Genomic DNA, 26,979 nt, shown 5'->3' on the forward strand with positions numbered 1-26,979 from the left:
CTCTTTCTCTACACATGACAAGATATAACAAACGCGTTGAAATATCAATCAATTATTGTTCGATTCTGGACATGGGGGAGGATTTGTTTTGGTTTTATTTGTATTGGTCATAATCTACCCATTAAACTTTTATTGTAATCTACAAATTAAATGTTGTAATTTAGAGACGTCTGTGTGTACGTGTCTGTTCCTGGAATAATTAGGAGTCAGTCTTCCAACGCTGCGCTGGCAAGTGTGTGTGTGTGTGTGTGTAAGTGTGATGTGTGCCCGGGGAGACAGGTGGCCTGTTCTGTATCCTCCCTGCGGGTTTTCCAGGGGCTCTGCCCGGCCCCCGCCAGTCCCTCGGCTCCGGTTCATCCCGAGTGCATCCCGACTCTCCAGCAGCAGGGACCGAGGCTCTCCGGACGGGGTGTGTAACAGTTTATTTCATTTAAATGTAAAATATCCAGCTTTGAAGGCTTGAACATGTGTGTGTGTGTGTTGCATGCATGCAAATTAATAAACTGTGTGTATGTAAATGAGGTCTTGAATGCACAACGGTGCGCGTGTGTGCACATGCATGTAAAAGTGCGTGTTTATAGTGTGCGGCATGTGGGACGCCGCCATCTCCTCCTGTCGCCACGTTCCCGCGCTTCCCTCCTCGGCGCAGCGTTACATAATCCCGCTGAACAGAGCAAAGCATCGGCTCTAATACATATTATATATCTCCCTCCTGCCATCACTCTCCATCTCTCATCCCCCTCTCTCGTTTCCTCCTCCTCCTCCTATATATTCATCTCTCTCTCTCTGCCCCCCCGCACGCTCAATTCCGCTCTTCATTTACCATTTTATCCCAATTTCCCTCCCTTTCTCTGCTAATCGCTATTGACAGTCATCTTGCTCTCTCACACACACACACACACACACATTATCTATAGTTACACATTATCAGACTTTGGCACATTTTGTTCTCATATTGATGACGAAAAAAAAAAAGTTTTTAAAGCAACCAGTAAGGACTGGATCACGATTGTTTAAACAGTAAACAGGTGGTAGTAGCCTAGCAGCTAACACGCTCGCCTAAGAACCAGAAGATCCAGGTTCGAACCCCACTTACTACCATTGTGACCCGGAGCAAGACACTTAACCCTGAGTGTCTCCAGGGGGGGACTGTCCCTGAAACTACTGACTGTAAGTCGCTCTGGATAAGGGCGTCTGGTAAATGCCGTAAATGTAAATGTAAAACAATCACCAGAGTCACCTGATCAGACAACACAAAGTGAACTCAAACTAGCCCAGACACACACACACACACACACACACACACACACACACACACACACAGTCACTACAAATAGCATTCGGCTGGAGACCTTCATCTCGTTAGAATCAGCCTCTTTAGGAAAAGCACAAAGCTGCGGCTGATGAGCTCACGGCATAAGACCAGAGGGGTTCCCGCCATCCGCCCTGATCCCCGCGTCTTACGTAACCCCCCCGTCCCACGGCTCGTCCTGGCACCACTCGTCCCGTCTTCCTTTCCCATAATTCACTCTGTCAGGCAAGGCCCTACCTGCCTCTCAGCAGCGGCCGACAGACCTGACACACGTATGTTTGATAAGGTTGCACAATTTTGCCGTAAATATAAAGATGTGGCGTAGAGGGTTGTAACTCAGCGTAAAGCTAAAAATCTGCTCGATCTGCCTGGGCATATTTTTAAAATGCAACTTCCCGAGGCCGTTGTAAGGAACGCTTTGTACAACGTTATCGCAAAACGCGCTCTTCACCGGTTCTTCTACTAACTATAATTACTATGCTAGCTGCGACTCACAACGTTTAGCCAACGTTTTACCATAACAGAGACGGTAATCCAAACCAAACTAACGCTCACAAACAATGATGGGTAGCAGACAACACACAGCACGATGGCAACACATTCAACCTTTAAAGCCCAACCAGGACTGCACGTTGCGCATGGAATGCTGGGTAGTGGTGAGCAGGAAGTGCGGGGCTGATTTTATACACTTGGATTTACGCTCCCTGTTAGGAATTACATCTGATTCGGAATGCGTTTAGGTCAAATCTACTTAAATAACAAGGACAGTCAGATAATAGTATACTGTGGCTGTAATGTCTTACTTTTTACAGAGTAAAGAAACAAAAGTGCATTTGGGGGGGTAAACAAAACACATCATGAAAAACGAATGCACGTGAAATAAAGAAAAAGGTTATAAAAAAAAAAAAATTGAGGGATGAAACACGAACGTGTTAAAAATAAATGAATACATCAGTGTTGGCTACTGAAATTGAGTTAAAGGCGTACAGGAACACACACACACACACACACCTAGACGCAGTACCTGCTGAAACAGGAGCGGATTGTTCTTTGGCGGCACCTGGGCGTCCGCTGGAGGGCTGTGGTGGCGCTCAGAGCGCTGGATTCCCCCGGAATGAGACGCCGCTCGCTGGGGAACACCTGAAACTCTGCTCAGGCGTGATCTCTCTCTCTCTCTTTCTCTCTCTCCCGGTGTCCCGCCCTCGCTCTCTCTCTCTCCCTCCCTCTCTCTCACAGTGCCGACACTCAAGCTGCGCAAGTGGAGAATGCAGTGACGGCCCAGAACTCGGAGCGTCTGGACCCCTCGTCTGGGATTCTCTCTCTCTCTCTCTCTCTCTCTTCTGCTGAGCAACCACTCTGCTCTGCTTTACTCGCTCTCTCTCGTCCCTCTCTCTCTCTCTCTCTCTCTCTTTTCCCTTCTTCAGTCGTTTTTAATCCCTGTGCTAAACCAGGGAAAGCCCTGCCTGCCACCCCGCTGCTGACTTCCCCCTTTTCAACAAAGCGCCAGCACCCTCTCATATATATAAAACACAAACCAAAAAAGTGGGATGGAGGGGTATGTATATGTGTAAATGTGTGTGTGTATTTTATTCTTAAAGGCTGTCGCCTGTTTCCCGAGAGTGCAGGGAGCCACAGCGTCAACATCCGCTAACCCACTTGTGGCGCGCAACCTCCCACGCCCCCGAGCCGCTATAAATACCCCGGCATGACGCTCCTGAACATTGATCCTATCGGCGCTGGAGGAACATGGAAGCCGGAGCGACCTTCACACACACACACACACCTTGTTTAGGTGCTTTACACCTGCTCTCCTCGAGGACACATTTACGCCGGACACAAACACACAAAGCGGCTTCGGTTTGTTGCGTTTTTGCATCTTGAGGTCTGTCCTTTGATGGTTTGACGTCCGTTTGACACATAAAGCGGAATGAATTTTGGACTCGGGCTGATATTGGCTGGGGATTTTCGCTCCATTCGTAGTTTTCCGAGATGCATCCGCAGTCAGAAGTGCCTCAACATCGCCTCCCCGACGCACAGCAGATAATTGTGGGCACCAGGCTGGGCGACGCTCATACTGCGGCACAATTTCAACATTACGAAGCCTGAACACAGACATTCTTGCGCAAATTTGTAATATTCTTTACCCCCGACTCCATTATTATGACTAGTCCCGTTGAAACAATTTACACTTGCGCCCTATTCAATTTGTGAAATGACATTACACCATGAGCTGTTGCTGCTGTGGGGCTGGTGTGTGTGTGTGTGTGTGTGTGGTTACTACTTGGAAGCAGCTCCTGAACGAACACACACTCACAACACACCTCTTTTTTTCCCCATAGCAACAGCAGCTAAAGGAAGAGACGGCCCACATGTTACGCAAGAGGACGAAAAACAGCCAGCGGGCATATACCCCCCACCCCACCCCGACCACACCCCACCCATCTACCCGCTCCTTCATCCCTCCATCCGCCACACGTTTCTGCTCCTGCGTCTGTCCCCTTATCTTTTATTCAGGTCTGCTCCCTCGCTCTCTCTCCGTTTCGGCATCGCCACGTTCCACAACAGCTGCTGCTCAGCGTGAACTGCTGCACGCCCGGTGCCTGACAGTCAGCCGTCAATCACAAAGCACACAGTCCTCCACGTACAGATTTACACACACATGCATATTCATTAGAGGAACACTCATTCTCTCCTCTCTCGCCCTCCACGCTGTGCGCGAGCGAGAAGATCCACCGCTGACAGGCCCACTCTGCATCAAACGCAAAGGTCAAAGACCACGCGCTTCTCCGTGTCAACGCAGCCCAACGGCAAGAACCTTCATTTCGGTGAGGAGGACTCCGGTGGCCGGCGTCCAGGGAGGCCATTCCAGCAAACGGCCACAGCCTCGGCTGCGTCCTGGTCCTTCATTCGCTTTATTTCTGACCGCGGGCAGAAGATGCTGGTCCACAACCAACGTGTGTGTGTGTGTGTGTGTGCTTGTACAGAGAGAGAAGCAGAGCTAAAGGCTGGGAAAGTGAAAGGTTGCAGTCGAGAAGAAATTCTGTGTGTGGTACCAAGCAGAAGGTTCGAGGGACATCCCCGCTAAGCGGAGAACGAGGAAGTTGCAAAACAGCCCGACGCACTTCCAGTCGCCCAAATCTGCCAACATTCCGCCACCACCGCACGAGAGCAACGCAAAAAAAATAATAAATAAATAAATAAAGAAGAGAAGAGAAAAGAAAGAGGGAGAGGAAAGCGGCGTCCCCGTCGCCCCTCCAGCTCCGGCCCTGTTCCGCATTCCGCTGGACTCTCACTATTGGCTCACATCCTGTTTCGCTCCCGCATGCCCCAGACCAGTCAAGTCATCGTCCCACTTTTTTTTTTTTTTAAATGTATGATTTATTTATGAATTTTTCAAAACAAAACAAAAAAAAGCGTTAATTTGGAAGCGTAAAAAAAAAAAAAAAAAAGGTCAAAAAGTGCAAAAGTGACCTTTTTCCCCACAAACAAGAATTGAAATAGGGCAAAACGTCAATAATCACAGATAGACTATACTTTTTTTTTTTTTTTTTTTTTTTTTTTAAAGAGAGAAGGAGAGAAACAGTCAACCTGTTTCACTTTAATAATTGTGAAGGTCACATGCATCCACCATTTTTATTATATGTTGAACATTTCTACTGGTTCGAAATTGGCGCACAAGCGTAACAGTGAGCGTTTGGGTGATGTGACAAGGGTCACCGCTGGATTGGGATGTTTCCTCCATCGCAACTTCTCTTTGCTTCCTGATATCATGGGCCAGCGGAACCCCCCTGGGATGGAGTGTAATGCAATATTTGTATTGCGTTGGGTTAATATTTATTAAATGATGAGGGAACGAGGACGTATGTGCGTTTTTTTTTTTTTTATTGAAGTTAGTGGTAACACTTGCCGGCCGCCGAGATTACAGGTTTAGTGCGGCCGGGTCCTTTTGTTCTGGTGCCGTGTGTGTGTGTGTGTTGCTTTTTGAAGCCCTGGACCTGCTCAGTGTTGTCCACTGATGAGGACAGAGGCTTTTTGGTGTTACACAGTTGTTGGATGGGGGTGCTCAAGTTTTTTTGTGGTTTTCTTTTGTTTTTTTTGCATCATCGGAAGCATGCTGGCCACACCCACACGATCACAATAATTAAAATCAGCTTTTTTTTTTTTTTTTAACACAAGGATGCAACACACAAAGTGTTTTTGCCACGCGGCTTGTCCAGATGGTTATTCATTATTACTTCAGTCGAAACGGTAACCTGCAGGGTCTGCTGACCTGTGTGTTTTTTTTGCTCCTCAGTTTGTTGGCCCCCCCAAAAAAAAAGAACCAGCCGGGCCAACGCTTCGAGCAGCAGTCACGTGTACCGTAGCCTCGCGGTCACATCTCATCCAAGTGTGACCGAAGACAGATGCTGGGCGAACGCGCATGAGAATGGCCGAAGCGTCGCTGCTGGGGAGGGGGGGGGGGGGGGGGGGGGGGGGTGTTAAATTCTGATACAGGAAGTCACAAAAGGTCGGGGCGAGTGGAGTGATGGGGAGGGCTGCTATTGTTCCGCGCCGTACACTTCACCCGCTGCAGAAAGGATAACCCGGGGAAGTCCTGTCAGTCACACACACACACACACACACACACACATACTTGAACACTCAAACACACCCTTCAAACTATGAATTGATACCATTGTTGCCTACTTCATTCTTTTTTTTTTATGAAATCCCTCCCCTCCCTCTCTTATTTTTTATTTTTTTGCATTCCTGTCTCTTTCCCCCCCTTTCCCTGCTCTGAGTGACTTCACATGCCAGACCCCCGCTGTGCGCCGACTCGAGTCCGGTCCTGTTGACAGGGACGGCGTCTCCGTGAAATTCCCTTTCCCTGTGCATTCACGGCGCACACCATCCTCTGTTCTCACCCGCGCCCCGCCCGCCAAGCCTCCGTTCGCCTCGCCCCTCCTCGCGGTCATTGAGATCTTTTTTTTTTTTTATTATTATTATTATCAACCCAGGCGAGCCGCCCTCCCTCCTTCGCCCTCGCGTTGTAGGAGCTCCACCAGTAAGACTCAAGAAACGGCACCTGCAGACAAAGACTCTGCTGCTGTTTCCCTGGCAACGGCTACATTCGGCTTTGCTTCTGCAAACCATTAAGCATTGCCAGTGCTACATGCGCACACACACGCATACACACACACACACACAGACCCTTATAAGGAGCTTCCGGGGGAGATCTTGAGCTCAAGTTAGAACTGAATGTACATTAAAAAAAATCTAAACAGCCGTTCACTTGGGGCAAATTTGCTGGGGGGTTAAATGCAGAGGACACATTTCAGTCAGTGCACCATGTGTGCTGTGTATCGAAATGACAAAAAAAAAAAATCACTATCACACGGGGACGGTTTCCAACAGTTCATGCTGAACACTTTCTTATCATGCGCTCATGTTAATGAGCATCTTATCAAGAGGCTTTGATGATGATAATGATGAATAAAGCAGCCATGATGGAAAAAAAACCGATTCAACAAACTTGCTTCATTTTCTCCTGATACAACAAATACTTAATATTGGAGATATTATCTTGTATTGGATTCTTCAAAATGGTGCATAAAAACTTTAGACTGGTAGAGTACATACAAAAAAGCACTTTTGCTCTTTGGAGGTATACGTCGACTGCATGTTGACCTAAGTAGGCGGAGCACATTTTCGAAAATCTCAAGATGTCCAAATTGTGTCCAAACACAAACACCGAAAGTCGTTCCGTAGCTGCAGCGCCCTTCAATCTCTCGTCGTGCCCACTGTGCTCACACACTTCAGCTGGCATCAACAGAGAAGAGTTTACGATGCCGTGGAAACGAATGATCTTTGAAACGGAAATGTTTATGCACTGTAAAGCAAATCTATTATTTTTCTATTATTTTATATTGTGGGTATCCTTATTGTATATTACTCTGATGGTTACGCATTTAAGTATTTGGATATACTTATTTCAAGAGGAACTCTAGCAGCATGCAGCAAGTAGCTGGTAATGTGACGTTGGGACCAGAGGTGCAGGGTGAAAAATTATGATGGGTCGCTGCTCAAAGTAAAAAGCAGCAGATTGGACCCGTTTTCACACACACTCGACCAAGGTATGAAATGTCACGTGACTCATGATCATCAGAACTTTTCATTTACCACAATCGCTGGCCCTGAAGTGACCAGGAGGAGGTCTCCTCCGTATTCCAGGCACCCAGCCGAGGGAATGACAGGCCGCGGCGCCTTTTTTCTCTTTAGCATATCTACAGCCGCGACACGTCGCGTTAAACGTTCGCAGACAGCATGCCAGACAAACGCCGGCCAACAGCGCTGACACCAGCTAAACAAATATGTGCTCCGCAAGCTGTTAGATCGCAACGGAAAAGAACGTGAGAGCGACGAAACAAAAATCACCACACACACACACACACACACACACACACACACCCACCCACCACTGGGCATCTGTCAGACGGTCGATCAGATGTGCCGAGGAAGGGAAGACGGAGGGTAAGCTGAAGGCCTGGCGGGGAGTTACCGTAATTCTGAGCAAAATGAACGCACGACACGCGCACAACACCAAAAAGCGTCCTGTGAAAACCAAATTGCATGAATAGGTGTGTAAATGCAGCACACCAACCAAATGCACATACAGCTCACTCCGCCTAAAGCAGGTGGGTGGTGGCAGCTCTGGATTAGTCACCATCGTCTCATCGCCACTCGGCGCTTGACAGACAGTCAGAATGAAAGTTGTGTGTGTGCAGGTGGTGGGTGGGAAAACAAGTCAGGGTGGAGGGAGAATACACACAGAGAGAGACGCTGAAAATACGCCTACTGTATAATTAACTATATGCCCAGGTCCCGTAATTATTTAGCATCTCAGAAGGTTTTTAAAACACCTAAACATTTGAGAGAAAGAAATCAATGAAACTTGTAGCATCTTGATGCCACACGAGACTACAAAGAGTTGAATACATAGATCATTTATAACGTGACAGACTAAAGGCCGTTTATAGTGCCGGGTCGGTTCGGGTACAGGTGCAGTTTTTGGGATCACTCTGTATTCCTGTACTTTCGGGTGTTGGTGCCCTGGTTCTTTTACAGGATTTTTACTCCCCTTCTTTAAAGCAGGGCGTTCGGCAGACAATTTTGGAAAAATCTGAATATTTTTAAAATGCTAGGTTTTAAATGCTTCCACACAATACAACACAAACACATTTTTAAAGAACTCTGCAATGTTCATATTTTAAGTGAGGCTCAGATGCTATTATGGATACAACCAAACTACATTTTCACTTTCATTTACATAAAAGTCAATCACCTAAAATTAACATATACTAACTAACCTTTCAATTATGGGTCAAAAGATGCAATTTTCAATTATGCAATGCAATTGTAATGTTAAATAAAGTTATTGTTAAATAAAGAAGCATTGCTGTGCAAGTCTTTAAACTCAAACATGATTATTAATTATGAATAATTTACCTTTAAACACACCTAGAGGTTCTACCATCCCTTGACAACAACAATGCATTGGACAACCCAGATATGGACAATATTATTAATCACAAAATCATAAGTAAGAAACTATGGTGTTTTTCATTGAAGAAGAAGAAAAAAAAAAAAAAAAACACCATCTCAAGCGCTGTCCTCGCCTCCACTGAGAAATCTTTACTCAGAGGTTAGCAGCGAGTGAAGCGGACGTCCCTGAACCTGCTCCAGCCTGTCTGTTGTAGTTACTGTTGCTAAAACGCGAGGTTATTCCCGCTTCTGGGAGAGAAGTTCCCTTTTGTGAAAGTCCTGCCAGTCGCGCTCGCCCTAATTTGATGGCACAGCACGGAAACACTGGTTTGGCCACATAAGCGTGACACGACACGTGAAAATGCGTTTAACCCGGTGCCGCCCAGCGTTAACTCTCTCGCTTCTCATATCGTGAGCCCGGGAAAAAAAAAGCGAATTATACTCACATTATCAACTGCCCTCGTGTATGACTTTATATGAACCCGGAAGATACAGAGACGAGGCTTCAAATTCAAATGAATAAACTCATTTTACCAGAAAACGACGTTGCATAATTGACTCTCGGTGACATGTGGGTGCAGACCGGGGAGTTAACGGTTGAACATGGAACTGTTGGCCGGTTGACTTCAACTCAATCAATACACAAACAAACAAACAAACGAGCAAGACATTCTGAGCGACAGTTCTTCCTCGATCGGACAAGGACGTAATAAGACAACCCAAACGCCTCCTCAGAAACTCAGTAGGTCACCTACATGCAGAATTCCCGCAGGGAAAAGAGAGCCAGATAGCGGTGTCGGCCCTAAATGGGCTTTTTTAAAACTCGCCATCTCTCTGTAAGCCACACCCCTTCATCAGTCATGATTTGGGATAGTTATTGTGCTATTTATACGACAGATCATTCTGTAAATCAGGTGGGATGGTGAAAGTGAAGGTCACTTTTCTCCATTTATTTATTAGAATACCGTTAACGAAACACGTCCCAAAAAGCCAGAAAAGAGGCGAAATAAATAAATAAGGGGTTCAGATTAGAGCAACGAAAGTGACAAGGCCATGGTGACGCATGCGAGGAGGAAATGATTGCCAACCTCTCCCATGTCTCGCATTCAGAATACCAAACGCTCCCATCAGCGAGGCACTACGGGAAAAGATGGCTGAACTTTGGAGCACCTACATCGGTGATAAACTGGGGGTGTGAAACTAGACTGGCTAAACTTTCTGGCCCACCACACGACGTCAACCGACTCCACCGCTTTGGTAAATATGTAAATAACAATATCCCTAACTTATTCTGTGTAGTGTAGTTAGACACTCGCCTATTGGCCACAAAATCCCAGGTCCATTGTGCCCCTGAGCAAGACACTTAACCCCGAGTGTGTCCAGGGGGGGACTGTCCCTGTAAATTCTGACGGTAAATCGCTCTGGATAAAGGTGTCTGGTAAATGCCACAAATGCAAGTGTACCTTGCAAATAAACTGTTTTTACAAAGCTTTTTAACTCTTTCCCTTGGATGCCTATAATGTATTTGTTACTTGGGCTACCCATGGAATTCATTTCCACAAACCTTCACAACTCATAAATGACCTTTTTCTAATAGTCGCCAAGCCATGTCTTTATTGACATATGGGAAAAGTCATCGTTCCTCGTTCGTGCAAAAAGTCCCAACGGTTCCTCTGGTGCAAAAGTACCTTTCTTGGTTTTATCTGTTTATTTCTGCAAATTCAGGAGATATAAATTTCGTGACATTTCGCAAATACATCTCACATATGCCAGACAAATTTCTCAAAACATAAACAAAGCGATCACTAATGAGATGACATCAAACACAAAGTCGGCCCCGCCCATCTCATCGCGTTCCCCCGAGCGGACTCGAACCAGACTAAACGACTGCGGCGGCGGGAGACGCCACGAGGGGGCGGGGACAGGAAGCCGGAGCGCGGCGCGGGGATTCGTCACCCTCTCCTGTCCCGCAGCCAGCTGTCTGAGAGAAGTGAACTCGGAGGCTGGGAGGGGCGGGGGTTCCACGCTTCCTGCCCGTTTGCCCGCAAAGTGCGTCACCCGACCATTCCTGCCCTTTTCTGGGAGTCGAGAGACACGGGACGTGTGTGGACATGACACACACACACACACACCTTTTACACCAACCTGAACACGCTGGCAGAGCACCCAGGTTATCAAACAACAAAACCGCTTTGTTGTCCGCGTTCTTCCAATCACCGCGGCGACAGGCCGCATGGGACGGCCTGGGAGTAAAGAGCCGAAGCCGCAGGGCGTGTCCCCCGGCCAGAGCCGGTGTCCATGACGCCGGCACACACAAGCGCCCGACAAAGGTCGACTCTCTCAGCCACCTGCCGGACCCCCACCCCCCCCCGTCTATTACTTAACCTCAGCCGTAACCGCGCGATTTACAGCAACGCGTAGATTGTAACGTACGGGCTCGCCAGCTGCACTGTGGGTGTCTGAGGGAGGCAGAAAAAGGAAAAGTGAGTGGGCTGTTCCGGAGGACGCTGCGGGAATTTCTCTGGAATGTTATGCGCGGCGGCGGCGGCGAGCAGAGAGTTTCCCGTCAGACGAGTCGCGACCTTGCACACGGATGACGTGGAGGCGCAATAGACTACGCGCCCCGCTCGACGCCGCGGAACACGCCCGTTGATGCACACGAATACGGAACATCACAATAATATAACTTTATGTAGAAAGATGCAAAACGTGTGTTGATTCTGTGGCGCCACCATATGAGGCCGGGTATCTTGAATCATAAAGTTGCCATCAAAATCATCCTTTATGAAGGTCAAGGTCAAAAAAAACACCAAAACTTTAAAATCTGTGTGAAAATGGTTGACAATTAGGTTCCGGGGGAATTCCGATTCATACGGCAAAGGCGCTGCAGGACGCATAAATATCAATATGGTGGGCAAAGCATATTACTGTTAATCAGATGACATCACGCACACTGAACAACATCTGATCACTGCTGGAAACATCTGTCTGTCTGTCTCTGCCGCTCAACGCGCCTCTACGGTAAGAAAAGGCGGACCGCTTACCTTTGAGATTTTTGGGATGGTTTTGCTTGGTGCGTGGCATCTTCCCCCCCCCACTTTGACGCGCTTCTCAGCGACTCATTGTCCAGAAAGACGCAGGATGCGGCGTGGGCGAGTGTTCCGCACAGGTACCAAGCGCGTGGGTCATCTGACACGCTGCAACACCAATAAAAAATTTTACAAAATGTAAAAAAAAAAAGCTTTAAATATTTTAGCAGCACTGAGAGGGCACGACCCGGAGCTTCTGAACCAGTTCCGGCAAAGAATTCTCCGGAAAGGACGGAGCATGGGGGGTTTATTCCGCGTACAGTAAGCATCAAGCTGCACATAAGGTGTCGTTCATGGTACATGTTAACCTAACGAGCATTTTAAAACACACGTCACACAAGTCAAAGCCCGCTAACAACGTGTGGGAGATGCAAGTCTGCGTGCAGAGTGCATGTTTCCGGCCCTCGTATGATAATAGTGAAACGGTGTCGCCGCATCGTATTTTTAGATCCTCTGATCTCCCATCCCACGGCCGGCCATCTTTTTTTACGGTTCAGGGTCCAGAGATGGCGAGTTGAGCTGCGTCCGTTTTCTAATTCCTAGCAGCTGCAAAAAGAATATGGCACCGTGCCGCAGACTAGTTAAAAAAAAATGCTTTCTTCGGATCGTAACAGGGTGCCATGCGCATCACACAAAACTTAGCTTAACTGTTCCATCCGTTTACAGCAAATATGTAAAACATACATAGGTTTTGCATATATATAAGCAAAACCTATTCCTGCATTCAGATCTTGAAAGAGCAGAAAAAGGGAGGTCAGTGTGAAAAAGGTGAACGATTCCAGACCAAAAAAAAAACAAAAAAAGACAATGGTGTCAGATGTGCAACTTGATGCATCTCATCGAGTACATGTATGCAAATGAAGTCGTCTGTGTTCCTATCAGGCCACACAGGTGCTGCACAGTCCAGTGCAAACAGGGTGTGACTCGTGACAAGTGGCGCAATTTTCAGCATATTCGCGGTCTAAATGCATTCCCGTAGCTGCAATAGTTGGCAAGGTCAAATTTTACAATAAATAATATTTTTTTAAAAAATCTCTGGACACCTCATTGTTCCACCGCACAGGTACGCCGGGCGGTGTTGCATAACACGTACTACAACACGCCATGCAGGGGTACATGTGGCGCTACGGCAATGACGTCATCTCTCCGTGGAACGGGCACCGACGTACACAGCGCATGCACCGGGTCACGGGCTACGAGGACGACGAATGTCACTAAATCGGTCACGCCGAGGTCTGCGGGGGGACCGAGCGGGTGAAAGGGGGGGGGGGGGCGGTCGCGCGAACGCACTCGTCCTTGCACGCCACGTACCGGCCGGCGACCGACGCGAACGTCTCCCCGCGTTACGCCCGCGCACAAAGACGCGCCGGGTCCCCGCGGTCCGCCTTACCGGTGCGTCCTCGCGGAGACGCGGCTCTGCCGACGTCAGCCTGCGGCCACGAGACGCCACGTGCCCGGGCTTGCCAGCGTCCCGAGCCTCGGTCCCCCTCTCTCTCTGTCACACACTCACACACTCACAGAGAGAGAGAGAGAGAAAGACACACTTGTTTGGCCGAGGGTACGAAGAGCGCAGGTCGGTTGCGGGAAGTGGGTGCGCGCGCGCGCGCGCGCGTGCGTGCGTCCGGAGAAACACATGAGTAAGAAGAGGGAGGAGCCGGGGAAAACCCCTCGGAACCCGCGGCAGGGCTCGGAGGGGCACTTCCCCAATCCGACCCAACCGAGCTGCCCGATCTCACCCGCCAACACACACACACACACACACACACACCAAAAAAAACCCACACACGTTTACACGGTAGAACGACGCTGTTCGGGTGCCGGGACCTCGTACGTGCCGTCAGACGCGGCGTCGCTGCCCGCGTTTACTTTGTCGACGTTGCGCGAACGACAACAGTAATAATTAAGAAAAAAAAAACCCTTCCAACCGTGCGTGGAAATGTATACTTACGCGGGCGCTTTGTTGGCGTCACTTTGTCATAGTTTAACGTTGAAGGGGGTCTGTCTGTCGGCTCGGGTTGTGTTGTGTGCGTTTTATTATTTTTTTTATTATTTTTTTTTTTTTTTTGCTCCGCAGCCGCTCTCTCACTTTCTATTGCAGGAAACAGACAGGCCCACTGACGTCACCGGGGGTCCCGTCTCCGCCCCTCCGACGCGCGGGGGGGTTCCCGAAGGACGCAGCGACCGGACCGGGTCCCCATTTTACACTCCCGCGACGTTTCTATGCGCGACGTCCACCCGCGTCGTCAAACGAGTAAAGAAGGAACCTCCGACGAGGAAAGTGAACTTCCGGCGCGTTCGGATGATTCGGGCCGTCCGCGGACGCGTCGTGCGTCGCGCCCCCCCCTCCCCTTCTAGAGCCGCCCCCTCCGCACACGGTTCAGGACTGACGGTGTTCCCGGAGGTTCCTTGTTGTCAGGTCACGTTGTGCCCCTCCGCCAGCGCCCGGGCTTTCCCATGCAGATCCCTGAAAACGGCGGCGTCGGCGGCGGCGGCCGCGAATCCGGTCGGGGGCGCGCAGGCTCCGCCCACTGGCGTCGAAAGCCGCGGGAGCGTCGCGCCGTTATGTAATTAGCCTGGCCGTGGGTCGCAGTGTCTTAAACGTGTTTTAGGGACTTATTTACTCACACGTGAAAGCAAAACAGTGTCCGCACTCGATGCCACGTCACCGTACAAGGAATAAATGTTCCTGGACTCGAGCTCTCCTCCCACCCACATGCTGACAAAGGTGCCACACCTCTGGGGCCGTAACCATGGCACAATCATTTTGCCAGTCCACGGGCACCAGAATCAGAATCAGAATTTCTTTACGAAATTAGGTGCCGTCCCAGAGCCGGAGAGGTATCTTAAAAAAAAAAAAATCTTAAAAGAAGACATATACTAATATAATACAAAATATAATACAAAAATATACAAAATGTAAAAATTTAAATGAATATATTTAATATATTCATTTATGTAGCCCATTAAAACGTAAGTTATACCCTGCAGACAGCTGCTTATGTTCATCACTTTCTTTTAATGTTAAAATGACTGGTCACCTGCAATTTCGTGCAATTTATTGATCTCAGGGGGTCTTTTTAGATCTACATTTAATACTGTTCATGCTCCTTGCTTGCCAAATTGTCCCGTGCAGGCTGTCAGTCTCACTTCTATTACATTTGCATATACCATGTATATGCAATTGGAAGGTTTTGAGTCTATATATATTGTTTTGTCCACCATCTGCAAGGTGTATAATGGTACTGTTAAATGTGCTTGGTTTCTGTACTATGTACTCGGGATTCATGTCAATCATGGGGTTATATACATTCTAGTAATTCCAGATGTGAGGCGATAACAATTCTAAAGGGTCAGTTATTGAGCATGAAGGTTATTATACGGGCCCAAGGCCGAGATTTTTCCAGAATGTGCTTCTTGGCTGCATATACGCCTCCCTATGTAACAGAACCAAGCATTGACATGTCACCTAATGAAAAAGGTTAGTTCTGCAGCAGGGGATATAAATAGCCACGCATGTGGGTGAGGTGACATATTTCCCTGCCGTGTATAGGCTGGTGCGTTTCTGCAGGGAAGCCTGCAGGACGTGTCATATTGCCCAGAGGAGAGCCGAGTGATGCGGCACTCGGTGGACAAGGTATTTCTGGACCAAATCTCACCCACCGCAGTGCATTCTCAAATTCGTTTTTCTTCTTTATATATATATTTATACACACACACACACACACACACACACACACATATATATATATATATATATATATATATGTGTGTGTGTGTGTGTGTGTGTATATATAGATATATATGCATTGGTACAAATTTCCTTTGGGCATCACCTGTCACACATATCCAAATGGAGCGGATAATAATTCTTCCAAATTTATGCCAGCGCCCGCCTCACCCTGAGCAGCGCTCCATGTATAAAAAAATAACCTGTCTCCGAAGAGCGGGAAATGTTCCATTCAGAAATAAGAAGCGCTACCTTCTCATCACAGGTCACCCACGGAGTGCCACTCGCAAACTTTTCACACCATCTGTGTGTGTGTGTGTGTGTGTGTGTGTGTGTGTGACTCAGAATCTTTCAAGCGCCCCGCTTCCAAAACCTCTTCTACGTACCCATGGCGTCTGAGCTGTTTTGGGCAGAGATATAGCACTTAGCATATATATATATTTTTTTTATGTGAAGTGATTGTCACATGTGATACACAGCAGCACAGCACACAGTGCACACAGTGAAATTTGTCCTCTGCATTTAACCCATCACCCTGAGTGAGCAGTGAACAGCCATGACCGGCGCCCGGGGAGCAGTGTGTGGGGATGGTGCTTTGCTCAGTGGTACCTTGGCGGATCGGGATTCGAACCGGCAACCTTCTGATTACGGGGCCGCTTCCTTAACCGCTAGGGCACCACTGCCCCCTTATAGCCCCCTTACCATGGAAATAATAAGACACACCACTCTAAATCATAAAATGCTACTAGAGTCCTATATATTGCACGTGTAAGTAATCCGTTTTGTAGAGAACTTTTTACAGTTTAACTGTAACAAGAAAAACTCTCCAGACTGAACGATTTATTCGCATCATCATAAACCTGACCCTGTCCAACAAGGTTAAAAAAAAAGCTCAGTCACACAAGGAAATAAGTTCATCTGTACCAAGGAATATAATAATAAAAAAAAACTAATATTATGCCAATTTTAAATCAGAGCTAAATTAGCTTAAAGGATTAGGGTTATGCTTAAGATTAACATGCTTCAAAGTCAGGACAAAGTACAAAAAAAACGGGTCTTGAGATCCATCTGTGGGTTCAGTGTTGGGCACAAATCCTGAGTCTGTGAGTCGAAGGAATTTCATTACAATCAAAGATTTAATTCCGTTTCAAGAGAATTGATTTTGAGTGCGCTCAAGTACCACAGCCTGCAGGCATTGAACAGTTTGGGTAAAAACGAGTGAAAAACAAGTAGCACTGGATGCACAATTTACATTTAAGGCATTTGGAAGACTCCCTTATCCAGAGTGACTTAGAATGTGCTTCCATGTTACCATTGATGAAGTGATCAATTCCGGTTCACTAGGACCCCAACTATTAATACAATCTTTTTATTCACTCTGTTGTAGTTTCTACACAGAAGTAAGTAATATAAATATTCTCTAAAGAGGAAGGTCTTGAGCTGCCGTGTGAAGGTGCTCAGTGACTGAGCTGTTCTGACCTCGAGGGGAAGTTCATTCCACCACCGAGGGGCTAAGACGGAGAAGAGTCTAGATGAGAGTCTCTTCCTCGTACCTTTAGAGATGGAGGGACTGAGTATACGAGGTGCAGTGCAAGGTGTAATAAGGATGGTGTTACTCCATGTTTGGCTTTGTAGGCCAGCATCAGAATTTTGAATCTGATGCATGTAGCTACTGGGAGCCAGTGGAGGGAACGTAGCAGAGGGGCGGTGTGGGAGAATTTGGGACATGGGTACATTTACATTCATAGTTATGTGATTTACCAGACGCCCTTATCCAGAGCGACTCAGGGTTAAAAGTCTTGCTCATGGTACACACAGAGAAATGGAAGAACCTACATGGGTACAGATGCTTGTCGCTGGTTCCGTACCCTTCTGAAGAACAAGAATGTACCCTCGCAGGTTTTTCTCTACCTCTACCTCGGTACCATTTAAGGCACAATTGTGTACCTGTCATGGCTGGAAAATAAAATTATATTTATATATAAGTCTGCAAAGGGCAGCACACTGGTTGTGTTGCCCGGGGATCTGGGGGTTAAAGGCCTTGCGTAAGGAGCCATAGACTGCCGACCTACACACTGCTATGTCTGTCTGTATGTGTTTTTGTTTTTTTTTGTCATTGATGTATTTTCATGTACAGTCCTTTTCTTGTGTTACTCTGCTGTGTAGTAGGGTGGTAGTGGCCTAGTGGGTAAGACACTCGCCTGTGAACCAGGAGACCCAGGTTCAATTCCCACTTACTACCATTGTGTCCCTGAGCAAGACACTTAACCCTAAGTTGCTCCAGGGGGGGACTGTCCCTGTAACTACTGACTGTAAGTCGCTCTGGATAAGGGTGTCTGATAAATGCTGTAAATGTAAATGTAAATGCTGTGAAAAAAATACTTTTAAAAACATGAACATCTTCCACTATTGGAAAAATTGATCAAATTCACTAGCCATTCTGTCACTATTGTGCAGCTAAAATCTGGCAATTTACAAGCATTTCTGTTGGTACATTGGGTTAATTGGGATCATGGTACAAATATGTCCCAAATCATGTACCTTTACCATGGTACAACATGGTATCACAAACGACCTGTCCTGTACTTTGTGAGGAACAACAGTTTTGTACCTGGAGGTTTAATATTGTACCCTGTGTGTACCTTTATCTCTCTGTGTGTAGTAAGTGGGGGATTTGTGGTCTTTTGCTTCATGAGATACCACCACCCAGTGGTACCATTTCCATGCTGATAGCAACCTCACCCAACCCTTGGGACGAAAGGTTAGGACCGACAACACTGAACCCGATCAACGTCATAAAAACACAGCGACAATGGAGAGGGTTGGCAACGGCCTAACCTCACCGCGCCCGATTAGCACGTTTCACTTTCAAACCAAGCCATGTTGTATTGGGAGGTTGCCATGGGAAACGGGACACGCAGGTTAGTGAAAATACGTACCAAAGAAGACGCCACTTCCCGAAGACGCGGCAAGTGGTTAATAACCGCTAACTACAGCAGTTACTGTCTAATGAATCCCGTCCGGCAGTTCACTTTCACACGTGTGTGAGCCACCAAAATGCGCCCATTCTGACAGCGAAAAATGATTCATTGTATTTTAGTCATCGGGGGCTTTAGCATGAACTCAAGCCAGCTCGCCTGTGAACGTTTTTAAGGTCCTTCTGGGGTCGCGGCCGAGCCGGGGCGTAGCAAAAATAATAACTCGCTTGCGTGGCCGGACAAACACCTCGTCAACGTCTAGTTGAGAGTCATCTTACGAGCCCCTTAATGCACTTCACGATGGAGTACACCTCCCCAGTGGCCCTCAAGAGCTTTGCGGAGCACGGGCAACGGCCTCATCTGAGGCCTTCACATTCCTCCAGATCATAATGATGTTTCCGTCTGCATACACACACGAGGCCCAGAAAACCCCTCTGCGCATGTTGTTGCCCTATTTGTTACATGGCTCGTACACTATTAATACGAGCCGGGGAGGGGTCCAGAGAACCCAGAGCAGCTGCGCTCCGGGACTGTCTGCTCGCGGAACAGTCACCTCTTCTATGAGTGCGTGCGGCTTTCGCCTTTCACATTACATCCTGCTGAAAGTCTCGACTTGTCCTTCTGACATATTTAATATATATCCCGGCACAAGAAGACGTGTTCTCCGCGCAGCACAGGCCATCGTGCTGGTTCCATCCGTTATGCTCATGGCCAGTATTCTGTTCTTCCCACTACGGAGCTTAGTACAGAGCAGATGCTTCCCAATACTGAAAATTGCACAACATAATACGTTAAAATGCATGAAAAATGTCAATGTATGCATGAAATGAATTCAAATATGTAGACTGCTTGTGTAGGGTATCAGTTTGCCCCCACATTACACTTATAACAGCAATATAAAATATCGGCATGTTTAACAGGGCTGCCAACTCCACGCATCGGACTGTCTTCACAAAAAAAAAATATATATATCTACCTGATCTAAGCTGCCCATCGCATCGGCCAAAATACGCTTGTCGAACCAGACTGTCGACGCAGCTGCCGTGGGAATGGCTTCACGGACAGATGGGGGTAGACGGGTCAGGTCGGGTTCGGCCTCAATTTATTTCATTTTGGTCGGGTCGAGCGCGAACTTCCTTTTCATATGATTTGCTGCTTGTAAATTTGTTTTTGTAAAAGCGTTTCGCAAGTTAGGAATTAGTTAATTAAATGTACGTTTTTAATTTTTTTCCTATTTGAATAGCAATTCTTCCCCACTGTCGTCAGTTGATGCGTTTTAATATCGCGAGAGACGTGAAAACGGATGCTGAACAGGTGAAATGGAAGTTTATTTTTTTTACTTTTATTTTCCTTCTGAGTCTAGCGCTCGTAGCACATGCAAAGAAAGTTGGGCTTTTAAAAAGCTGTACTTGTCGGGCTGGGGTCAGCCAAAACTTTTAAGGTCCAACCGCAGCTCTAGATGTAACGTAGCTTACTTAAAGATTCCTGCACAGTTAAAATGTGGCCGACACAAGTTAACATGGGCACGTCCCGATCGAACATAACCAGCAGGTAGACGAGTTCAAGCGAAGTGATTGGCATTGTGATACACAGAAGCACAGCACACGGTGCACACAGTTAAATGTGTCCTCTGCATTTAACCATCACTCTTGGTGAGCAGTGGGCAGCCATGATAGGCGCCTGGGAGTTTGGAAAAGTTGCCAGGCCTGAAGATTTTTTTATTTCCATAGCTGTCAAAACATGCAGTAGTGGCCTTCGGGACAGTGGTGGCCTAGCGGTATTCGCAAGGTCGGCGGGTGGAATCCCGAACTGCCAAGGTGTCCCCGCCACGTCTTTCGTGGCTGCCCACTGCTCACCAAGGGTGATGGGCTAAAAGCAGAGGACACATTTCGTTGTGTCACCGTGTGCTGCAGTGTTTCACAATCACTTCACTTTCACTGGTCCTTTCTGCATGCGGTGTGTGATGTGAGCTAGCACGGCCTTTCACTCCATTGGCGGCCATAGCCAATGGGTGGTAGTAGCTTAGTGGGTAACACACTCGCACACCAGAAGACCCAGGTTCAAATCCCACTTACTATCATTGTGTCCCTGAGCAGGACACTTAATACAGGGTTAGTTAAGGGTGACTGTCCCTGTAGCTACTGACTGTAAGTTGCTCTGGATAAGGGTGTCTGAAAAATGCTGTAAATGTAAATAGTCATATTGTGAGTCGTTCAGGACTTGGAAATGACACAGATATTCTAACATTTCGACGCCTTCTCTGACCTTTTATTGTGTCTGGACGCAAAAAAAGGCGCAACTTCCAGCTTGACACGGAGATAGCCTCGCATGTTTTTGTTGTGAAACGCGTTACGCAACGTGTGTTGCGCCCGAAACAGCGCGGGAAGCCGCCGCCGAGATGTTTACACCGTGCCGTATGTCGTTATGTAACCGTGCCTGTTGCCATGGCAACCCCCCGACTCCTGGCGTGCGCGTTGCCAGGTCCGCTGCTATCGCTCCACGTTATTATAAACCTTTTTAACATTAATTTAATATATTTTAATATTTAATCTTTAAAAAAAACGTGGTCAACTGTGTAGTTGGTGAAAGTGACAAAAATCCGTAATAAAAATTGGGGCAATGAAAATATGAACTGAATGTGTACTGAACACCAAACACACACACACACATGTATATTTGAAATTGATAAATTAACAACTTATTTGATTGATAAATGAAAATGATAAAACGTGAATTGATGTTCATCACACCACATCAGTGTTAATCTAATCATCTTTATCATTTATCCTTGTTTCTTCTTTAGTACACATCTAAGTACACATCCTGTTGCATGTTCATTGCCTCCATTTTTTTAATGATTTAATTATCTTTACTTTCACCCGTTTCACTCGTAACGAAAACCTGTGAGTAGCAATGTTGTCTACTAGCCTACACTCAAAAAACTGTCAAAAGCTGTGTTTTTGCCAAGATCTGGCAACTTCCTGCCCCTGCAAGAGGACATTCTGAGGCCACATGAATGAGTGATTTAATGCTTGCCGATATGCACCATTAACGAGACGCTCGTCTCTGGTGCCTGGAAATGTTTCTCCCGGGGGCAGGCTTGGTTGATGTTGAAGGCCTAATGCTTCTGCTGCAATCAGCTGTGGTGTTGGAGATAAACATATTTTATTCCCACATTAATGCCCGGATAGAGGCAGGAATTTAGCGTCTTGCCGAGCGCCGGGTGGACAATTCATCTAATGCTGCTGATTAAAAAAGAATTGTGGAGGGGGCATTTAGCACTGATTTATCTTCTCATGCGATGTTCTTTGCTGCTAATATTACGTAATTTGTTCTTGATAAGGATTTATTCAAAGTCATGGCCACCAGGAAAGCAGTAGGCACGCACAAGAAAAATTATAGGCAGCGCGGCACAAAATTACAACACATTTATAGTCATTTATCACCAAAATGCCCACACAAAATAGCATTTTCCTGTTTAAAACACATCGCAATAAAAAAAGTCCAACGGAAAGAATGCATCACACCAGTAATTAGAGGGAGCCATGTTCTCAGTGGTCCATATACTTTACATTATACTTTATAACTAAAGAACATTTAGAAGAACAACGACAGCATTGTTATTTTTTTAGCGTGCAATCAGCTATGCAACTCTCAACGTTAGCGTGAAGGTCAGTGTGCCTTGCCCTTCCGTCCATAGGACTTTTCATGCTGCAGTCGACTTTTGTCCCCACCACTCAACCCCCTCAGCATTAAGGATCCAGCTCAAGCCAAACAGACTGAATGATCAGTGGAATGAGTTTTAGTGAAACTTGTAACAGGGGCATTTGTGGTGGAATCAATACAGCAAATATAGAACTCTGTAACATGAGAGTAATGAGGGGAATCCCACAAAAAAAACTGTGTGGTTATAAATGTTACATGATCTTGTAAAGTTATCTTGACCTAAAATCTAAAATGTTCATGCCAGAACATGACATGAAAAGAATCTGGTAAGCATTCAGATAATTTGTCCCATTTTCCTTTATTTTATTACAGTGTACTACAGTAATTACAGTAATGTGAGTGTCTGAAACTGAGCGCAGACTATAGAGGTAACATGAAGAGACTGAAGGTCCTGCTGTGTCCTGGATGCAACCCTTGACCTTGAGTCGAACGCCCGGCTGAATGACTGCTTTTGGCAAGCCCAGTTGGCCAGACCGGAACACGTCCACCCACTGGCTCTGAACTTTGCAATTCTGAAAGTGAGGCGTGTCCAACAGCAAAGAATAGTAATTATGCAGGAAGAAAGGAAACATTGTCATGCTGTGTCATCGCGACATTACAGTAACAACTGGGAATTTTATTCATCCATAACGTGAAAACCTTGATAATTATTACAAAAATCCCTCCAATGCCTTGCGCAATGGGTTTGCTACTGTGTTCCAGGGAAATCGCTAACTTTGCAAATCAGGCACAGAGATAATTTGCATCTGCCCGACATTGGTCCGCATGGCTTCTGCTTAAACACATTTGCCTATTTCTCCCTAAATCACATTATAAGTCAGAGTACTGCTTCTGTATGCCAGACCTGGAGTCCTCTGACAGAGGTTAACGTGGAAATTCTTCTTTTCAAGAGGACAATGACATGTAGCATGCGGTCAGTGCCAAACAATGGCTTTAGAAGAGGGAGGTCATCGCCCTAGAACGACTCTGTTAGAGCACTGTCCTTGGTTTCGCAATATTACACGATAGCTTGGACCATGCTTTTGCTCTCTGTGGGTACAATTTGAATATTGAGCCATTTCTGATGTATAGGTAACATGCCACTTTAATGGCACGTTTCACTTTCACTATAGAGATCCAATGGAGTAACGTAAAAAGATCTCATCGCAGGAGATCCCTTCATTATTCCTCTTCCCACCATTCTTCATTCTCTTAACTCTTGGTTTCGCAATATTACACCATAGCTGGGACCATGCTTTTGCTCTCTGTGGGTACAATTTGAATATTGGGCCATTTTACCATGTATAGGTAACATGCCACTTTAATATGTTGTAGGTAGTATTTATCATTCTAACTTCATTAATGGCCAAGTCTTGTTTTAGAGGTGGAATTCTGTAGCATTCTGATTACTGGTCCAAACGGCAGAAGTGTCCTCAGAACGGAGCGAATGCATTGGGAACCCAAGCGGGCGCATTCATTCGGCTGCTGGGTTTGTGCATGGAGCTCACCTCTCTTTCCCGGTGCGACTCGTCATCACGCCCCTGTAGGTTCTGCGGCTGTGTGCTTTGAATGCACGCCGATGAGCCTCAGCGGACTTTCCTCTTTCTTCCGGCTGCTAGAACATGCTCGGGATTTCTGAATGGCTGGGGAGGTGGCAGAACTAGAGGCATATAAATTACCAATACTGGATGGGACAGCAGTGGTCTCTGTTTCATCCTCAACTATAATTTTATTTCAGATTAATAAAATGCGTAAGTAGTAAACAATCCCGCTACATGACTGTCCTCATGTGACCTTGACCAAAAAAACAAAAAAACAAATAAGCATAAAGATCAGCATCCCGCGAGGTAACATTAACGGCAACGATGCTGTAATGATAAAGTCACAAGAGTCACAAGACTGGGAGAGCCCCCCTCCCCTCCCCTCCCCGGACCTGGAATCCTGGACAGAATGTTCCAGAAAGGCCCAGGCGCGTGTCACAATTTCCAGTCAAACAGCACAGGAAAAGAACACGGCCTGGCCTGTGGACTAAGGACAGTCCTTGGAGAGCGTTCTAAAATTAGGAAAGCCGAAGGACCTGTCCGGATAAGATATTGCAAGACCGGCCTTCTTCGCTGGCTGGGAACGGCGGGCTGAGCGAAAGAGGAAAACCGGAGACTCACGCCAGCGCATGGCTTAGTGTGGCTACACGGGGAACGACGCAGGGGCCCGAGAGGAAATAACTGTGCGACGGTAACGTGTTAAGCCACCGGGCCACGTGTAACCCGAGAGAAACACCCTGATCATGCCGATTCCATCCACCTCTTCACCGAGGTTCACAGACGAGCCTCCTTTTGAGGCACGCGTGCGGACAGATGCGGTTAATTTATGGTCGGCACGTGCCACTTAATAATCCCCTCGTATCTCCGGAGAAGAGAAGTGGCAGGGAGAGCGAGGAGATGGGCGAGGGAAAGGGAGGGGAGGCCCGGCAGTCGATGTATTTGTGACACCTCCACTCAACTCTATCGATTTACCATTCGAGTTCCCTTCGAGTAATGAGGCATTGCGGATCGCTGCTGCCTTCGCGGGAAATGGGAGCACTTTGTTGACCTGCTTATATTGCAAATATTTTCTGTTCGAGGTGTTGAAGGACACTGCAGGCCATCATGTTCTTTTTCAAGAGGAAGCAGAGAACTCCAAAAAATAATTACGTTCTCTGCTTAAACAAGCTCTTACCATCAGAATGCTTATGAGGACAAATATACAGATGTAATATGCAATTGACGTGAACACGTTATATTATGGAGAATCGATCGCGTTCCAGACCCTCCAATTTTCTAAATTGGAACACACACGCGGTACAGACAAAATTACAGCAAAAACTCAAGGGACATAACTTGAACTGTTAAACTCACGTCCATGACTAATAACATTGAGGGATAAGGCTGATGAAAGCAGATGCAAGCAGAAACTGGGCAGAATCCTGTAAAGCTAGGCCCAGCGCCAGCTTAGGTAAGCACCCATTTGTTGCTGAGTGCTAGCGCCCTCTTGTGGGCATGTCCTGTGAAGTTCTAAAAGTGTCTTTTCCAGTATCACCGAAGTCATTTGTCCAATTTGATTTGTCTGTGGCACCTTGGCGGGTCGGGATTCTAACCTTCCGATTACGGGGCCGCTTCCTTAATCGCTAGGCCACCACTGCCCTCGTGGGTGTGAGGGATCTGTGATGATTTTCCCTGTCCTTTTTCCTGGTTCTTGTGTTATGGGTTTTTTTTTGTGTCTTTCAAGCTGAAAATCTGAAAAAAAATTCAGCACGGTGAATGCATGTGTACTTCCACAGACCACCGTTGGACTCTCAAACACCCCATACCTGGAGAGCAAGGGGACCACATCACTGGGGAAATCTGCTGAGGAACGTGAGCCGCAGTTCAGCACTGGTGGCTTGTTAGCGAAGCACCAGCACTTCATCAAAATGTCAGCCCAAGGTCGGTCAGGAAAGCCGAGTCCAGGCGGCTGGTTCTGTGGAGATCTGATACTACTGTTCCATTGTTGAACTCAAAGGTCTTGTAGCCTCTCTTCAGGGTAATGCTTTCACTTGGCATTTTATTATTAACTAAAGTCACAAAAGGTTGCATGAAAAAGATAGATCAAGCTCAAGATTTGTGAAACAAACACCCTGTGTTTGTATACTGCTCCAAAAATTACCATACCATTATAGTCAACCCGGAGGAACGTTACAATTGGTCTTTACATTTGAAATAGGAATTTACATTTCATTATATATTTTATAACATATTCAAACAATTCAAATAAAGGTGTATATAGTCTAATTAGTACATAATTGTCAAATGAATCACATTAACATTTATATTGTAACCATATTGTTAAGACGATTTATAACATATGGGACCAGTCAAAAAGTTTTGACACACCTAAATATTTATGATTGTTTTTTTTTTTTTTTTTTTTTTTCTGTCTGAAAACTCACCCAAACCGAACCAAAAGCTCTTTGACACAGCATTCCAAACTTTTGCATTCTCTCAACCACCTTATGTTACTAATAATATTATAATCATATGACAGGATCATTTCTTGCTGACAAAAGTGGTTAAATTGCAGCATTGTGACATGCTTTCCCAGACTATGTGTGAAAAGATGCTGCCCCCTTGTGGATTGAAACACTCAAAATCATTTCTAACCATCAACTTCTTTTCTCTTTGTATATTTTTCAAGCAAATGTTGCTGAATTCAGTAATTCAGTATGAATTCATTTGATAATGCCAGATAATTAACAACTATAATTTTGTACAATGTTGTGCAGAGTTTAACAATCACTTCGCTTTCACCACATTATATACCGTATATACACGTGTAATATAATCTATGTAATATATTAGATTTACATATTTTTTGTTTAAAAGAATTCAATTGTGTGTTACACATATAAAATATTTATGCCGATGAAATCTGCATTGAATCAAATGCTGAGACTTTCTCTCCATGACACCTCTGCTACAGTCACATGTGTAGGAGCCTCTGTCCGTTGGGAGCCAAGGCGTGGGGGGCGAGGCCGTCATCACACGCAACCGGCGTCTGCCCACAGCTCCTCCGCCGGGTGTCCCTACCTCCAGACAAAAGGAGGACGCCTCAGCAGGCGCCTGCACGGGGCAA

At 46.5% G+C, this 26,979-nt stretch overlaps 1 protein-coding gene and 1 long non-coding RNA gene across 5 annotated transcripts in view; one reads left to right on the forward strand and one right to left on the reverse strand.

The window, feature by feature from the left end:
* The window catches only part of hivep1 (HIVEP zinc finger 1), a 37,310-nt gene extending 22,982 nt beyond the window's left edge, over positions 1-14,328 (reverse strand). Inside the window, exons 1-2 of one of the 3 annotated variants that reach the window (XM_028963412.1) lie at positions 14,311-14,328; positions 11,878-12,030 (exon numbers count right to left, since the gene is read on the reverse strand). In XM_028963412.1, the coding sequence (XP_028819245.1) occupies positions 11,878-11,917 (40 nt within the window). In that variant the 5' untranslated portion in view covers positions 11,918-12,030; positions 14,311-14,328. Of the gene's footprint in view, positions 1-11,877; positions 12,031-13,312; positions 13,584-13,870; positions 14,167-14,310 lie in introns of those variants that run through there. The other 2 variants (XM_028963410.1, XM_028963411.1) reach the window with 2 other exon arrangements.
* On the forward strand, positions 277-26,979 carry LOC114769960 (uncharacterized). 2 transcript variants are annotated; one of them, XR_003743290.1, is made up of 3 exons: positions 277-409; positions 25,649-25,890; positions 26,827-26,979. It is a non-coding gene; the product is annotated as an uncharacterized LOC114769960 (long non-coding RNA). The 2 variants fall into 2 exon arrangements; XR_003743289.1 differs by lacking the exon at positions 277-409 and adding an exon at positions 24,376-24,564.

Source organism: Denticeps clupeoides, chromosome 20 (assembly GCF_900700375.1).
Source record: "Denticeps clupeoides chromosome 20, fDenClu1.1, whole genome shotgun sequence".
Classification (NCBI taxonomy): domain Eukaryota; kingdom Metazoa; phylum Chordata; class Actinopteri; order Clupeiformes; family Denticipitidae; genus Denticeps; species Denticeps clupeoides.